Here is a 13,079-nt window from a genome sequence, read left to right on the forward strand (position 1 = left end):
GAAATTAACTTGCTTCAGGTTTGTTGTTTTGTTTCAACAGACTCTGTATTTATGACCTCAAATTGACATTTCTGAAGTGAAAACAGCCAAATTTCTGGCAACAAAGAATTATAGCAAACCTATATTAAAAAAAATAAAAGAATAAAAAAATAGACATATTCCCCATAGGCATCAATGGGTATTTGTAACAGGCATTTTGATCGTGAATTTCTCAAAATTTTGCCTTGGTTAATATGACCCTTTGTTTTATACAAGAAAAAGAAAAACAGACTTTCTTCGCGAGGTATGAAATTCTGAGAAAGGATTGATGTCTGTTTAATACATATCAGTCACAAACTATAACTATCAAAATACCAAAGTAGAGATTGCTTTACCATGTGCTGGAGAGCAAAAGAGAGGAGAGTATTACGGCTAGGGAAAATTAACAATATTTCAAGATATTCACAAATTACACAATGTAAAACAAACAATGGCCCTGGCTCTGCATTTTCAACATCTAAATGCTATTTGTGCAGCTTAAGCACTATTTACAAAAGTTTTATCAAACTGGCTCTGAATGCTCATAAAAATATATTTCACAACGAGGAATGATTTTAAGGCTCTGCCCAAATGTAAAGTATTATACAACAACAGTTGTGGCCCCATCTGGTCTCACCTCCTATGGCCGATTGCATGCTCCCGCCCCGCATGCCAGCCACTCCCCCTTCACTCCTGTTTGCAGGGTGGTAATTGGAAGACTGGCAGCTCATCTTAAGGTAGGAGAAGAGGGGCTTGGGGACCCTTCCTGTGTAGTGTGCTAAATTGGGGTGAGGGGACAGTGTATTAAATTGGGGGAGGGAGTGGGCAGTGTATTAAAGGGACACGATAGTCACCAGAACAACTGCAGCTTAATGTAGTTGTTCTGGTGAGTATAATAGCTACCGTCAGGCATTTTCATGTAATCACTGCCTTTTCAGGGAAAACTAGGGACACCTCCAAGTGGCCACTCCTCAGATGGCCACTGTATGGGCTTCCTGGCTCAGGGCTGCACAGTAAGCAGCCCTGCCGTTCAGCATCCCCACGTGCATGGAGACACTGAATTTTCCTCATAGAGATGCATTGATTCAATACATCTCTACGAGGAGGTTCTGATTGGCCAAAACAGCATTTGGCCTCGCCCCCTGCTGAATTTAGCCAATCCAATGCTTTTCCTATGGGAAAGCATTGGATTGGCAAAATAAAATCGGCCATGTTGATTATGTCACAAAGGGGGCGGAGCCAGCACAAGCAGACTTGTGCGGCGCTGGAGATATGCTGAGTTTTAAACTTGTATATTAGTGCTAAGGGGGGGCAGAGTAGAGGGAGGAGGGGCAGTGTATTAGATTAAGGGGCAGTGTATTAGAGTGGAGGGAGGGATGGCAGAGTATTGCATTTGTGGGCAGTGTATTAGAATGGGAAGAGAGGGCAGTGTATTAGATTGGGTCTGCATGGAGGCGCTAACACTCCCCATGGAGATGCTGATTGGCCGCGCAGCTTTTTGCCACACATGCACAATAGCCAACCAATGCTTTCCAAAAGCATTGGATTGTCTGAGATCATCAAATTTGATGATCTCAGCCAAAGTGAAGAACACTCTCATAGGACTTCAAAGTTAAAGGGACACTCCAGGCACCCAGACCACTTCTGCCCATTGGAGTGGTCTGGGTGCCAACTCCCACTACTCTTAACCCCGCAACTGTAATTATTGCAGTTTTTTATAAACTGCAATAATTACCTTGCAGGGTTAACTCCACCTCTACTAGACAGCCACTAGAGGGCACTTCCGTGTCCTGTGCTAGAGCGTCGCTGTACGTCCTCACGCTATGTGAGGACCTCCAGCGTCGCTCATTTCCCCATAGGAAAGCATTGAAAAGCATTTTCAATGCTTTCCTATGGGGAGCTCTAACGCGCATGTGCATTAGGATCAGTCTCGCCCACCAACCGACGCAATCACAGGGAGGAGCGGTGGTGGAGGAAGAAGCAGCGACGTGGGACATGTCGCTGCCTCTGGTAAGTTACTGAAGGGGTTTTTACCCCTTCAGCAACCGGGGATTGGAGGGTGGGAGGGAGAGGGGACCTGCAGTGCCAGGAAAACGGATTGTTTTCCTGGCACTGGAGTCTCCCTTTAACAAGATCACATCATTTGTTACATTCACTATTTCAGTTCCATTACCAATTTTTTCCTAAGATGTCAAGGTAGTTGGACTGATACATTGGTTATATGCAAATACATATCTCATTAAAATAAATGTGCTCTTTTGTTTACTTTGAAGCCCTATGAGTGTGAGACCGTTCAGTGTCAGTAAGGCAATTTTTTATACTGTACTTTTTTTAAATAAACCTACGTTTCTATGAAAACTGAAGGTTTAGTTTTTTTGCGGCCCACATAAACGTAAGCCTTGTTTATTTGGTCTGTGTTAACCTTTGAGTTTGACATGCTTGTTTTACAGGATGTTGCGCCATAAGTCTGGTTCTTTAGCTACACTCCCTCACTCCAGAAAATTACTTCCTGATCAAAATGGTATGCACACATCTCATTCACTGACAGTACTGAATGATCTGAAAAACAAAACAACCTGCAATGTAAGGAGAGGACACCCTGGGAGGCATATAGTAATGATATGACTTGCTGTTTATAGTTTCTCTGACTGTCTGCAGCTAAGCAGTGAATTGAAATCTTCTCACTCAGGGCTGTTGGGGCTGAGACTGTGGATACCTTCGATAAGGAAGGCTATCTGGCATTGGGTGGCATGCTAAGGAAACAGGCTTATGGTGCAGAATTCTTCAAAACATTTTTTTTTTGGTGTGCAAAAACTATAAAGATTTGAGCATGAAGAAATAAAATAATGAGCCTGAATCAAATTCATTAAAGTTGTATTGGTAACCAGTGTCCCCCTTTAAGTGCACATTATGTCTTCTAAAGAAATGTTTAAATAGGAAAAAATTGGTGACTTTAAGAGCATGTCTCTTGATAATTGTACTCTCTAGTCTTTGAGCTGCTAGGGTAAACTGTTTCACTATTTTGCAGTTGATAAACACAGACTCTTACAATTTAAATGTATGCTGCACCTGCTTGTCATACAGCACTTTTAAATCACTTTATACATTTGTAACCTATATGTTTCAATTTCCCATCCTCGATTGTTCTCTTCTGTGAAATTCCTCAACTTTTACCAGTTATATTTCTTTATTACCATTCCAAAAACAAACAACAACTTTCAGTTCTACTTCCAAAATAATATGCTCCTTACCATGACATCACCACTTAAGGTGCAACCAGAAAAACGTTTAGCAAGAAGGCCTTCAAAGTTCGTTGTTCTCTGAATTGCAAACAGCAGCAGCTTCACCTCAATCTCTTTGGCTCTAGTCCTCATGATTTTAGCCAGATCATTCCTGCAGCAAAGTGATTGAAAGTCAATGTAAATAAAATAAGAGCTTTAATAAATACATTAGTTCAGCAAGTAAATGAGATCTAAAATTCAAATAAAACAATTATTTGTGTTTTGACAAAAATGTGATTTTGGCATCTAAAAGATTTCCAGGAAAGTTAAGAAAGAAAAAAAAAAAACTGCTCCCACAAAAAAAATATTAAAGTGACACTATAGTCACCAGAACAACTACAGCTTAATGTAGTTGTTCTGGTGAGTATAATCATGAGGAAGTGCTGATTGGCCAAAATGGTGTTTGACCCCGCCCCCTTGCTGATTTTAGCCAATATAATGCTTTCCCCACGGGGCTGGCTAAAAATCGGCAATTTTGCTTATGTCACCAAGGGGGCGGGCCCAGTGCCGGGCCACCCGTGGAGAGCTGAAAATAAGGTGGGTCTGAACCCATTCTGCGGTGGCTAATTGGGGGGGCAAAATATATAGTGTAGTGTATAATCTTCGCCTGTGAATATAGGTCCAATACAGTGTAATGTAGATATACAACAAAAACAGAGCACCAGGATAGTGTAACATGTCAGAAAATCTAATTAATCAATCGGATTTGCTGACATACTACATTATCCTTGTGCCCTATTTTTGATTATGTTGTATATCTATCTACACTCCAACATATTGGCCAAATACAATGGACCTATATCCACAAGCGGAGATTATACCGTCCAAGCGCTAAAATTGTAGCTCAAAGTTTCATTGTTAATGCAACTCATCAGCATGAGCCAGTAACCAGCCAGTAACAGGTGTCCATGAGTGGTTCACTTGCTTTGCATCCCTTCCTGAGTTGTATACAGCAAAGTAACTCCAAAAAATGAGGCAGAGTCTTTGTTAAACTCATTTGCACACCCAGAATCCCTTGCAGTAGTAACATCACTGCAAATTTTATATTTCTGTGGGAAAAGCAAGTCATATTACTTAACTGGTGTGCACAGATCTGGGTTTAACAATATGTGTGTGTACGTATATATATATATATATATATATATATATATATATATATATATCAATGAATGTACACAAATACACACATGTATATCATGTATACATAGACATACATATAGATAGTTAGTCTTTTCAATAGGTAAGCTCTCTTTTTGACAGGCTCACCCGCACATTGAGCCAACTTTTCTTATATCTATGTATGTCCTATTCGGGAATTTTCTGTGACCATAAATAACTATGCAAAAAGAGAGAAAAAAACACAAAAAAAACCCAAAAAAAACACACTCCAATCACGTGAAGATCCGGGTGCTAAACTGGACCAAGGGCCAGCCCCTGTCCCAGGTAGTAGATATCAGTGGTAGAAAGAGGATCCAGGCACTCCAAGTATCTTCAATTTTATTTATTTGGAAAAGTGAGACACAGAAAAGTTTCAAACCCTGAAAGGGTATTTGTCAAGCTTGGATCCACTTTCTACCACTCATAAATAACTATATGACCTTAAGTGGCATATTGCAGTACATATGAAAGACTTTCCCTAAATAAACACTTAAATGTATGTCTCCCAAACATAGATTTTTATATAGAACAGTGAAATGCTATCACATATCAGTTGAACAGCGCTACGGAATCTGATGGCGCTATATAAATAATAAAATAATAATAATAATAAACATGGCAGATCAGGTATTCTATGCAAAGTGTGAATAAGAGAATTAAAGGACCACTATAGTGCCAGGAAAACATACTTGTTTTCCTGGCACTAGTGCCCTGAGGGTGCCCCCATCCTAAGGGTCCCACTCCCGTGGCGTTGAGGGGGGAGGAAGGAGTTAATCCCTTACCTTTTTTCCAGTGCCGGGCTGCCTTGGCGCTGGGACTCTCCTCCCTCTTTTTTCATCGGCTGAATGCGCATGCGCAGCAAGAGCCGCGCGCGCATTCAGCCAATCCATAGGAAAGCATTCTCAATGCTTTCCTATGGACGCAAGCGTCTTCTCACTGTGAAAATTACAGTGAGAAGCGCGGAAGCGCCTCTAGCGGCTGTCAATGAGACAGCCACTAGAGACTGGATTAACCCATAGGTAAACATAGCAGTTTCTCTGAAACTGCTATGTTTACAGCAGAAAGGGTTAAACCTAGCTTAATGAAGTGGTCTGGGTGCCTATAGTGGTCCTTTAATACACAGAGTACCATAACAGCTTAAGGGAATAAAATAAGGTTTTAGATATATAAATTGCCATATAAAAACATATGTCAATAAAAACTGCAGTTTAATATTGGTATGTAGGTACTGTGAATGATTCACAGTAGAAAGTTCTCTCTTTAATACAAATCAGTTTCCCTTCAACATTAGCAAACAGAAAGCATTGCCACCACTTTTCCAAATTGCTGTTTTAATCTAATCATTTCATTGTTAGTGCTGGGCAAGAGATCTGTTTGTGGAAAGGTGAGGAGTTCAGGGTACAGTTCACAATGAGGTTTTAAGCTAGAATCTGTATTATGAGAACAAAGGTATGGCAGCAAACACAGTTATTCATTAGAGAAAAAAAAAACAATGACAGGTATAAGGGGTATTTTAAAAGTTCTTGTACGGTCGATCATTTTCATCTCGAGGGAAAGTTTATTTTTCCCGGAGTCAGCTCAGCAAAAAAACGTATCACTAAACTACAGTAATAGAGAATAGGCTAGCCTGTAAAAAAATAATCCAAAATCTTTTAAGAGACATTTGAAAGACAAGACCGGTGCAATTAAAAAAAAAAATCAGACAACTCGGTTCTTAGTTCTCTGAGGCAATAAACATATGAGTTAATAAACACAAATTATAATTGGCAAAATAGCTGTTCCAGCTTACTAATCTCACACCAATTTATAGAAGCTATACAGATAAACATGTGTATATAGTATATAAATATTTATATACTATATAGTATATAGTATATATTTATACGGGGCTCAAAATGTAAACTTGCCACTCCAAACCTGAAGGGCTCATCAAACATGAAAGTCTAAGAAAGTCTAAGAAAGTCTAAGAGGGCTCCACTCAACTAAACATTCATACAAGATCCAGCGCACACTCACCCACCAAACATCAACTTCAAGACTCACAGAAGGCAGTGAATTGGAAGAGGGAGTGGTGGGTGGGATAAATCAAACTGCAATGGCCCAGATGAATGGGGCTGTAACCACCTATTCAGCATCCTCTATCAGTTGTTGTGTCAGGCATTCCCTTAGCCGTTTATCTTTGGGAGTCATGTTCGTGATGTACTTGTGAATCTTTTGTATTTAATTTAGGACTGTGGTCTGGACTTAGCATGTCCAAACTTCGTTCCTTCTGGTTGGAGTATACTCTTTGTGTGCTGGATTTAAGGTGGAATTCTCCATTTACAGTAAGCCTTATCTAAGCCAGGTTACTATTCCAGCTGGGTACGCTGTGTCAGAGGTGTCTTATACATGGAGGAGAGTATTTTTAGGGTTATTGAGAAGCTTGGGTTGGTTCGTCATGTACAAGCTGTTAAGTGGCCTCGGTATGGGGCGACAGTATGTCACGTCAATTGCAAGGTTCAATATTGAGCGTGTGCCTCTAGGTATTCTAGGGCTGGGGGTTGCGTGTGGGGGCCATAAAAAAAAAAAAAGGAGAACGATTGAAGGTTAAAAAGAAACCAAAACAATTAGAGTGGTATTGGTGTGTGGTCGTCGCGTGAGCTAGGCTATTATCCAAGGAATGACCTGATGGGCTTTGCGCATGTTTTGTTGGATAATAGACTGGTATCTATAGTTATTTTATGCCCCTGGGCGTAGCTTGAGCAGTTGGGTGGTCGTCAGTGGTATAGAGGCGGGGGGTTGAGGAGCCTTGGAAGTCGGGTCTTAATGACCCTCTGCAGTGGTGAACGGACTTGTGTAAGTCAACTGTCTAAAAGTGTGTAAAACATAACAAATATGATAGCTAAGAAAGCAAACAACAATAACTTAAATCATTGTCACTGCTCAGGTTGTGGCTGGAGTGTAGGTGGCCGCCGGGACAAAAGGGGTAACTTTCTCCATGTCCCAGGTATGTGGTGGCGCTGAGGTGCTGCGTAAGCCAGGCCTGGTTACAGAGGCCCGCGGGAGGCCCAGGACCTCTAGTAGGGCGGCTGCCTCCGTCAGATCTCGAACCACATGGGTAACATCAGCCTGCAGGACCTGTAGCATTCCTGAGGAGCGCCATCGATATCGAGAGTCTCTGTTTCGGAGCAATGCCGTGAAAGGTTGAAAGGATTTTCTCCATTTAAGTGCGCCTCCAGAGAGGTCGGCGTAGAAAGTAAGCGCCATGCCTTCAAATTCGTATGGTGACGTTCCCTTTAGTGCCGCCAGTACTGCCGCCTTATCCCTGTTGCAGGTAAAGCATATCACAATGTCGCTAGTGGTGGACTCCAGTGCTCTCTGTGGTTTCGGGACTCGGAAGGTACCATCAATGTTGATGCTTCTGGCCTGGTGGGAGTCAGCGAGGCCCCGATCAGTCTCTGTACAAGGTGTGGGAGTTCTGCCCCTGGTAGGTCGTCTGGTACTTCACACACCTTTATGTTGTTGCGGCACCTAGCATCTTCCAATATTGCAAACTGCTGCTCGAAGGTGAGTTGTTGTTTTTTAAGGCATCGCACTTCATCTTCCAGAGAGCCGAGCCGTTGGGACTGTTGCGTGGATGTCGCTTCCACGTTCTCTATTCGACCCACAAGGCCTGAGAGGTCGGAGCAGAGGGAGGCCACATCGGCCTGAACAGTTTTCTGAAGGCTGGTGAGCAGATCGTTCAGGACGGCCGTTGTCACGGGTTGGGAGTCAGCACATCGAGGGACTGCCTGGGGTGGAGGTAAAGGTGGTATATTTGTCCCCATTTCCTCAAAGAAGTCTGAGAAGACGTTGTATTCGGCGGCCATCTTGGGCCCGCTCACTCCGTGCGCGTGTCTCAGGAGATCCCCAATATTCATCCTCATCCTGGGCTTGTCGGGCTTTTGTTTCTTAGTATTGCGACCCGTCGTGAATGTGGATGCTTGTTTTTCCCGATTTCGGGTCACTGCAGGGTTTTGGAGGCTGTAAATATCGCTGTGTATTACGGAGCTCATGGAATGTGTGCCCGTCTTGCTTGACTACTTGGCTCCGCCCCTCACTGTGGATATTCGTGAGCAAAAATTTCACAAGGAAGATCACTTGCTCTATACAAAATTTGCTCATTGGAACATGAAAGTGCTATTTCTAACACTAATTTATAGCAGATACTGAAATATCCACCACACAGTAGCAAGTCTCCCACACAGGCCTTAGGAAGCACAATCAGCATAGGCAGAGTCAACCTGGACTAATCACAGGAAAATTGCAAATTATGCAATAATGGTGCAGACAAGAGCAGAATGTAAAACAACAAAAGTCAGGTTTTAGAACTCTGTAGTTACATACATAGTTACATAGTTACATAGTTAGATAGCTGAAAAGAGACTTGCGTCCATCAAGTTCAGCCTTCCTCACACCTGTTTTTTGCTGTTGATCCAAAAGAAAAAAAAAAAAAAAAAAAAAAAAAAAAAAACCCAGTTTGAAGCACAATTTTGCAACAAGCTAGGACAAAAAAAATCCTTCTTGACCCCAGAATGGCAGTCAGATTTATCCTTGAATCAAGCAGTTATTACCCTACATTGAAAGATTATATCCTTGAATATTCTGTCTTTGCAAGTATGCATCTAGTAGCTGTTTGAACATCTGTATGGACTCTGATAAAACCACTTCTTCAGGCAGAGAATTCCACATCCTGATTGTTCTTACAGTAAAAAAACCTTTCCTTTGCCTTAGACGAAATCTTCTTTCTTCCAGTCTAAACGCATGGCCTCGTGTCCTATGTAAAGTCCGGTTTGTGAATAGATTTCCACACAATGGTTTGTATTGGCCCCGAATATATTTGTATAATGTTATCATATCCCCTCTCAGGCGACGTTTTTCTAAACTAAATAGGTTTAAATTTGTTAACCTTTCTTCATAGCTGATATGTTCCATTCCTTTTATTAATTTTGTAGCCCGCCTCTGCACTTTTTCTAGTGCCATGATATCCTTCTTTAGAACAGGTGCCCAAAATTGCACAGCATATTCAATATGTGGTCTTACCAGTGATTTATAGAGAGGCAAAATGATATTCTCGTCCCGAGAATGAATGCCCTTTTTCATGCATGACAATACCTTACTGGCCTTGGCCACTGCTGATTGACATTGCACATTGTTGCATAGTTTGTTGTCTATAACAATTCCCAAGTCCTTTTCGTGTGTTGTTATCCCTAATTCACTTCCATTAAGGGTATACGTTGCTTTTGTATTCTTTACGCCGAAGTGCATAACTTTGCATTTTTCAACATTAAATTTCATCTGCCATTTGAGTGCCCAGTCCTCCAGTCTATCTAAATCCTTCTGCAGCAAAGTAATATCTTGCTCACATTGTATTATTTTACAAAGTTTTGTGTCATCTGCAAACACTGAAACATGACTTTCAATGCTGTCTTCAAGATCATTTATAAAAATGTTAAATAGAAGGGGTCCCAGAACAGACCCCTGAGGGACACCACTTGCCACCTCTGTCCAGCTTGAAAATTTACCATTAACGACAACTCTTTGTATTCTGTTTTTAAGCCAATGTTCTACCCAAGAACAAGCATTTTCATCGAGACCGATTTCCTTGAGTTTGAACACTAATCTTTTGTGTGGAACTGTATCAAATGCCTTGGCAAAATCCAAATAGATCACATCCACTGCAACACCCTGATCTATACTTCTACTTACTTCTTCGTAGAACGCAATCAAGTTAGTTTGACATGACCTGTGCTTCATAAAACCGTGCTGATTTTTGCTGATAACCATATTCTTCTCAAGGAATTCTTGAATATTATCCCTTAATAACCTTTCAAATATTTTACCAGCCACAGAAGTTAAGCTCACAGGTCTATAATTTCCAGGCAAGGATTTTGAACCCTTTTTGAATATAGGAACCACATCTGCCTTCCTCCAATCCTCCGGAACACTTCCTGAAAGAAAAGAATCTTGAAAGATTAAAAACAGAGGTTCACTTATTTCTACACTTAGTTCCTTAAGTACACGTGGATGGATACCGTCAGGCCCTGGAGCTTTGTTTATATTAACTTTCTTTAGTTGCTGCAGCACTGTAATAAATGCAAACAGGTTACGGACCATAAATAAAATACACTTTTCAGATTACTTGGATAATTGCATTTAAAAATCTGGCCAAAATGAAAGTGTAATATGTGGGAAAGAGACTACAAAATGTGGACATTTTACCAAAATAAACACTCCAGCATGACCTTTAACCCTCTGTGATCTGCTGATTTACCTTGTGATATGACAAAACTCAACAGCAATGCGTTCAGTCATGCACCAATCCACTGGGAACATGCGACCATACTTTTCTTCATAGTCCACTAGTTGTCGTTTTATCCATGCATAACGTCTGTCAATTTTATCAAGCCATGCAACCTACAAGAGATACCAAGGTTAGTATGCACACGGTTAGGTGCGGTGCAGACAAGCATAATCATGACATGTAAACATGGTAAAATCGTTGTGTATTCAGAGATGAGTGTAAAGATGGTAAGAACAGGTCCCCTCAGTTCAGACAAATAGCACAACATATAATACTGCAAACACAACTCACCAAATTATATCAAAAAAAGTTAAATTATACAAAGTGACAAAAATAAACTGACAACAATAAAACAGAAAAAAAACTGCCTAAATATGTAGCAATTCTATATTTCGGCCAAGGCCTACAGGACAAAGAGGATGTCAGAATTCCAGCTTGTTGCTGTATCATTAAGCAAGCAGCTAGTTATTTAATTAGAATTGGTACATAGTAGCACCAGTGGGTAAGATAAGTATTGTTAAACTTAAACCAGGTGCCTATTGTTATGTTAGTAGCAGTGGGGAAACAGGAACGAGACCGTGCAAGTAGATGCAGAGCTCTCCTGCTTCTTTACCACTAACACCAGGGACACTAACTGCAGTTACCAGTCCTTCCCACTGGTTGAGCCAGATGTAGGCTACAGGGAGTGGAAAGGGAAGCTTATGTGATTGTGTGTCTAATTTATGTATATACGACTGTGCATATGAGAACAGTGTGTTTAATAATACATATGCGTATACACATATATACACACTTGCATACATACACACAAGACTGCAGGTATGATCATGTGTGTCTTTGTATGTGACTGTTTATCTATATACTATGTCTGTATGTGACCGTGGGCGTGACTGATTGTAAAAGTACGTATGTGACTGTAAAAAGTAAAGTGGTCGAAACTGAGGTTTTACCTTGCTTTTTAAGGCAAATATTGCATTGAAGGCCACATTGATACTGACTAGTGATTTAACGAATGCGTATTATTTTTTGCCTATGTTAATTTTCTCCGTTTTTGACCTTTTGATGTATTAACCTCTACTGTATAATTTACTTTCACATGAACAATAGTACATATGTTCAACTTATTATTATTATAACCTATGAGAAAAATCATCTACATGTAAATATACAAACCTATGTTTAAATGATTGAGTTTGTCTTGTTACTAAGAATTGTGTATTCTTTCATCTAAGCCGTCTTACTATTTTCTATGCAATATTTAGCTAAGGAATTTAGGAAACATTTCCACTCTACACTAGCCACTGGTAAATGCAAATTCACCCCTGGCAAGTAGAAATTATATCCAATATAGAGAACAGTAACACTGTTAAAAAATATACTCCTTTATTAAAAGAATATATATATATATTTAAATTACCACTGTATGTTCTTGGGGAGTGTGTATGAATAAGTGCTGGTTTAGCGCAAAACAAAGTGTGGAAATACAGTGCCTTGCAAAGGTATTCACCCCCTTGACTTTTGACGTATTTTGTTACATTACAGCCTTAAGTTCAATGTTTTATTAATCTGAATTTTATGTGATGGATCAGAACACAATAGTCTAAGTTGGTGAAGTGAAATTAGAAAAATATATACAGAAAACTATTTTTTAGAAATTTGGCATGTGCGTATATATTCACCCTCTTTGTTATGAAGGCAATAAAAAGCTCTGGTGCAACCAATTACCTTCAGAAGTCACATAATTAGTGAAATGATGTCCACCTGTGTGCAATCTAAGTGTCACATGATCTGTCATTACGTATACACACACCTTTTTTGAAAAGCCCCAAAGGCTGCAACACCTAAGCAAGAGGAACCACTAACCAAACACTGCCATGAAGTCCAAGGAACTCTCCAAACAAGTAAGGAACAATGTTGTTGAGAAAAACAAATCAGGGTTAGGTTATAAAAAATATCCAAATCTTTGATAATCCCCAGGAGCACCATCAAATCTGTCATAACCAAATGGCACAACAGCAAACCTGCCAAGAGACAGCCGCCCACCAAAACTCACGGACCGGGCAAGGAGGGCATTAATCAGAGAGGCAGCACAGAGACCTAAGGTAACCCTGGAGGAGCTGCAGAGTTCCACAGCAGAGACTGGAGTATCTTTACATAGGACGACAATAAGCTGTACACTCCATAGAGTGGCCAGAAGAAAGCCATTACTTTCAGCAAAAAAACAAAATGGCACGTTTGGAGTTCGCAAAAGGCATGTGGGAGACTCCCAAAATGTATGGAGGAAGGTGCTCTGGTCTGAT

General features: G+C 40.6%; 1 protein-coding gene across 2 annotated transcripts in view; it reads right to left on the reverse strand.

Moving 5' to 3' along the window:
* The window catches only part of VPS53 (VPS53 subunit of GARP complex), a 166,080-nt gene that overhangs the window by 80,155 nt on the left and 72,846 nt on the right, over window positions 1-13,079 (reverse strand). For both annotated transcript variants that reach the window (XR_010090947.1, XM_063457083.1), the window contains exons 10-11: window positions 10,750-10,892; window positions 3,270-3,411 (exon numbers count right to left, since the gene is read on the reverse strand). Coding sequence is in view for 1 of the 2 variants with exons in the window: in XM_063457083.1 (XP_063313153.1) it covers window positions 3,270-3,411; window positions 10,750-10,892 (285 nt within the window). In the remaining variant the exon portion in view is untranslated. The remainder of the gene's footprint in view (window positions 1-3,269; window positions 3,412-10,749; window positions 10,893-13,079) is intronic.

Source organism: Pelobates fuscus, chromosome 1, assembly GCF_036172605.1.
Source record: "Pelobates fuscus isolate aPelFus1 chromosome 1, aPelFus1.pri, whole genome shotgun sequence".
In the NCBI taxonomy this organism is placed as follows: domain Eukaryota; kingdom Metazoa; phylum Chordata; class Amphibia; order Anura; family Pelobatidae; genus Pelobates; species Pelobates fuscus.